The 5075-nt window shown below is 38.1% G+C and overlaps 1 protein-coding gene across 1 annotated transcript in view; it reads right to left on the reverse strand.

The window, feature by feature from the left end:
- LOC107657413 (translation initiation factor eIF-2B subunit gamma-like) overlaps positions 1-5075 on the reverse strand; it is a 33635-nt gene that overhangs the window by 1132 nt on the left and 27428 nt on the right. Inside the window, exon 10 of the mRNA XM_016445467.1 lies at positions 2545-2648. Within this exon, the coding sequence (XP_016300953.1) occupies positions 2545-2648 (104 nt within the window). The remainder of the gene's footprint in view (positions 1-2544; positions 2649-5075) is intronic.

The following is a 5075-nucleotide window of genomic DNA, read 5'->3' on the forward strand; positions in this document are numbered from 1 at the left end:
CACACACATACACAAAGTAGAAGAGTTCAAATTCATAGTCAAATTGATGTCACAAAATTGTAAGAACTGTCTGTGATTTATCACCCCTAAATAAATAAACAAATAAATAAAAATAAGTAATTCTATATACACTACCATTCAAAAAAAAAAAAAAAAAAGACTCAGAGGGACGAACACAAAGAGAGAAGGTTGGAACAAGGGATTCTAAACAGTCCGAGGAAAGGTACATGTCATCAGCCTCCGAAACACCTGCAAATCTACTGCACCTTACAACACTGTGCCGAGTGGCAGGCCGGGTGGTCCTGGACGTACAACCCCGTCTCCAGGGCCTGGGATGCTTTTAGCAGCCATAACCCAACACACTCAATCCCCTGAGGACAAGGATGCTGGGAACACAGAAGCTTATAGAGAAAGCGTTCGGCTAGAGTTTATGAGATGTCTATCACTCCTTTGTGGCTAACACACGCCAACAGCCAGTAGCAGTAAACAGGCTGGGAATAGAAAGAGTGAGAGTGAATGAGAGAAAGACACAGACGACGGAGAAAGAGAGTGTGTGTGGAGTTGACTGTATTAGACCACCATAGTGGAACAGCTATAAAGTCTACTAAGAGTTGTCTAATCACTCAACAGCTGTTTAAAGAGATTACAAGTGTACCAGAGTCCAATGTGGGGGTAATATATAAACTACAAGTGAACACAAATCTTTCTTGGCATGTACTAATTACGGCCAATACTGACATTTTTCCCATATATTTTATGCTACAGCTGACAATACTTTTGATGGATATAACACTGATATTTTAAAATTAATTCATACAAGTTTTACTCAAAAACCAGGCATCAAAATGAAAATAACAGAATAGATGTAACAGAATAGATATATGTCCGGATATTGACCAATACTTCATTCATCAAGGATGCATTAAATTGACTAAAAGTTACAGCAAAAACATTTACAATTACAAAAGATTTACATTTCAAATAAATGCTGTTAGTTTCTGCAAAAATATTAAGCAGAACTGTTGTTTTTAACATTTATAATAATAGGAATTATTACTCTTTATCATATACTTGGTCAAATAAATACAGTGTTGGTGAGTATAAGAGATTTCTTCAAAAAACATACTGACCTTTGAACGGTAGTGTAAATTTATGTATAAAATCACATTCATAAAATTAAAGTAAATACAAGGAAATACAATTGCTAAAATAGTCATATTATTAACAATTTAAGACTTTTTTTGATTGTTACATTATTGTGATAAATCCATTTTCCCCACAGTTCTAAAAATATTTTCCTAACGTAAAACATAATTAATCTTAATCTTAGGGTCATATATGACAGATGTTTCTTGACAGTTTTAAATAAGAGTCATCCACTGAGCACTTTTGTAACCCATCATAAAAGAGCGCACTGTTTGGAGGAAACTGGAGGAAAAGCATTGTTATTGTCTGCTTCCAATATTGGCCTAGTCAGCCTGATGTTGTCCGTTATTGATATATTGTGACAAATAAATCATGCATCCTTAAAAATATCCTATAGACGATCATAGTATACACAAACAAGTCTGTAATATCAAGATTGTTTCCAAACATTACCCTCTATATTGGTGCACAAATTTGAAACCACCATTACATTTAAGCTACATAACCATCAGAGGGAATCTTTCAATTTTCTAGCTCAACCTCAAAGGAAAATCAGCCTATTTATTTCAAGAGGGTACACATCAAAACCAAGCAGCAACTCTTTAATGAACTTAATTTCTCTCTTTGACTTAACGTTAAATTTGTGCATCTGTGTACAAAGGAGCGAGTGTCAACCTCAAGGCTACTGAAGGGGATTTATTGCAGTTATTATAAGCAATGCTTTTTAAATAATAGGTTACATTAACCTCTGCTCTGGGTTTTTCTGGGATTACTTTGAATCGTGGTTTCTCGCTGCGCTGAAGCCGGAGGGCGGGTGTGCGTCGGGGGAAGTACAGGGGGTCTAGCTTGTAATTTGGGATTTCTGGGAGCACTTCAATAAGCCTAAGCATTTTTAGAGGTTATGGCCAACTAATCGAGTCCAGCTCGAGAGTGATGATGGAGAGGTGGGGGGTGGAGATGTAGAAAAGTTGCCGGGGGGGGGGCAGACGAGCCAGCAACACCGCCTCTGGACATCTTAGGGCCGCCTTAAGGCACTGTCATTGATGGAGAGGTTAGAGACCAGGCGCGGACCACCCGGAATACAAGAGCCTGAAGCCACACACACGCAAATAGACGCACACAAACCTCGCAGTGATCTAAGACTGCGAGGATTAAGCATATTAAAAAATAACGCTCAATTGTACACACAAGCTTAGGTTTTAATACGCTATTAAAACAGATTAAAACGCACATACACACACAAAATCACACAAACGGAAAGGCAGACATGGGCATGAGAGTGCACACAAACACAAAAGGCTGGATTTAATACGAACACTGCGGAACTACAGAAGTGTAGAGTGTGTGTTTTTGTGCGTGTAGTGTAACCCGCAGAGTGCTGGACCGCAGTGTTCTCACCCTCTGGCTCTATGCGCTGGCCGCTCCCCACGAGACAATACTTCATGTCGGCTCCACGTCCAATCACTGCGTTGTTGCAGATCACGCTACCTTGAATGTTACACCTGGGGGAAGAGAGAAGTGTTGGGTTAGTGTTGTTTTCATGCGCATACAACAAACACATGCCATCAAAAGTTTGGGGTCGGTAAGAAGAACGCTGCATTCTTTTGATCAAAAATACAACAAAAACACTAATAATATGAAATATTATTTCAATTGAAAACAACTGTTTTCTATTTTAATACATTTTAAAATGCAATTAAATCCTGTGATGGGAAAGCTACATTTTCAGCAGTCATTACTCCAGTTTTAGTGCCACATTATCCTTCAGAAATGATGCTAATGTGCTGATTTAATGCTCAAGAAAAGTGCTGAACAAATTTGTCCTGCTTAATATTTTTATGGAAAGATTTTTTTCAGGATGAATATAAAGTTCAAAGAACAACATTCAGTGTAAATCATGACAGAAACAGCACTTATGTCCAAAATAGTGACAAGTTAGACCAGTATTTGAGAGACGTTTTGAGACTGTCATATTGTTGACACCCGCATCTATTTGGTCAGTAGTGTTGGCAACAAAAATCTTGCCTCTACCATGGCTCATTCAGTTCTTTTTTTAAAGAATTTAAAAAATATGTTTGAGTGAATTTTGAATATGTGACCCTGGACCACAAAACCATGTCTTAATTCGCACGGGAATATTTGTAGCAATAGCCAACAACAATACACTGTATGGGTCAAAATTATCGATTTTTCTTTTATGCCAAAAATCATTAGGATATTACATAAACATCATGTTCCATAGAGATATTTTGTACATTTCCTACCGTAAATATATCAAAACTTAATTTTTGATTTGGAATATGCATTGCTAAGAACTTCATTTGCACCCTCAGATTCCATATTTTCAAATGGTTGTATCTCGGCCAAATATTGTCCTATCCTAACAAACCATACATCAATGGAAAGATTATTTATTCAGTTGGTCCCTTATGACTGGTTCTGTGGTCCAGGGTTACATATTGTGTTAAATAACACTTTGGCTATAATTTACTATTCAGAGATTTTTTTTTTATTTTGCAAGGCCCATATCGTTTGACCACTAGTCCTAAGAAAACCATTTTTATAGCTCAGTTCACATAATTTGATCTCCAGCATTCGACTTGACTATTAATAACCCACTTTAATTTCATAATCTGTCATATTTCTGTGTGAAACAGAATAATCAACAAGAAACATACCAGAATGAAGCCAGGCTTCATGTGAATTTACTAAAACAATGCTCAGATAGCTAATTGCTCAAAACGAAAGTCGTCTCAGAGGAAGTTATTGCATTATGATTGAATATTACAATGCTTTCTTTGGAATAACACAGACCAATAAATCAATCAGAGATAGAAAGCAAATAGTCAATATTGATTTAGTTGCTTTTAACCGTTGGTCTGTGCACATACGCATCAAATCAGATGTCTTTTAAGACGTTTAAGACATTGTTTCAAGTCAAAAGTAGTTAAAACAGAATCAAGACTCCATTGCACTGCACTCCATCCAGCTGTTTTTGAACTCCAGAACACATCTTGTGTAAACACTCTATCCTTAACACTAGATATCAAGCAGTAAATACCTTGCTACATTAAAATAATACAGGAAGTACATAAGTAAAGAACCACTGACAGTGCTTATATGCAACATGACTTCTTTTCGAAAAACGTAGTTTACGTCTGGAACCTTTGAGCATATTAGCATAATGAAAGGCTGATATTTGTGTATGCGAGTTGTAGCAAAGTGCTCGGGAGCCTGGCTTTGAACTATGTGCACTTGGACGCACACACACACACACATCCCTGTGCTGCTGTCTGTTTACACCATACAAAGAATAATATTTTCCTGGGATCGCTTTGGCACCATAAAACTTTATTTGCACAGTTTTAGGTTTACTTGGTTTGCCCTGGCCAACTCTCAACTTTTTCTGCACTCTCTTGCGGTGAAACATTTACCACGAGTGTTCGGCTTTCATGTCTTTTTGCTAATTGCACAGCTGAGGGTCTTGTCCTTTCCTCACCCGACCCTATTACACCCCCCCCATCACGTCAATTTGAAACCTGATACCTCAATGTTTTCCCCAGGCTTGTTTTATTTTCCTTTTGGCGACATTAGCATATATATTAAAAACAACATTGCCGTATGACGTACAGGAGCACTTTAGAGCAGCTTTTCTGCGGTTTAGTGTCCGGATGTCACAGGACCTACAGGAAGTGCCATTTCAAACTTTCTCCAGCCATATAGCGATGCAAAATTTAAAACCACAACTTTTTATTAAAGATTTTCAGCTCACGGAACAGGGACAGCGGACAGGGCGTCCTGTCTTCAAAATCAAGCAGCGTCGGAAAGCGTGGCCCGTGTTGTAGCTGACGGAGGCAGGTTTCTATTGGCAGCTACACAGGGCGCTCTATTCAGGTGCACGGGTGTGTACGAGAGCAAGAGCGAGTGAG

Source organism: Sinocyclocheilus anshuiensis, unplaced genomic scaffold, assembly GCF_001515605.1.
Source record: "Sinocyclocheilus anshuiensis isolate Anshui unplaced genomic scaffold, SAMN03320099.WGS_v1.1 scaffold155, whole genome shotgun sequence".
In the NCBI taxonomy this organism is placed as follows: Eukaryota; Metazoa; Chordata; class Actinopteri; order Cypriniformes; family Cyprinidae; genus Sinocyclocheilus; species Sinocyclocheilus anshuiensis.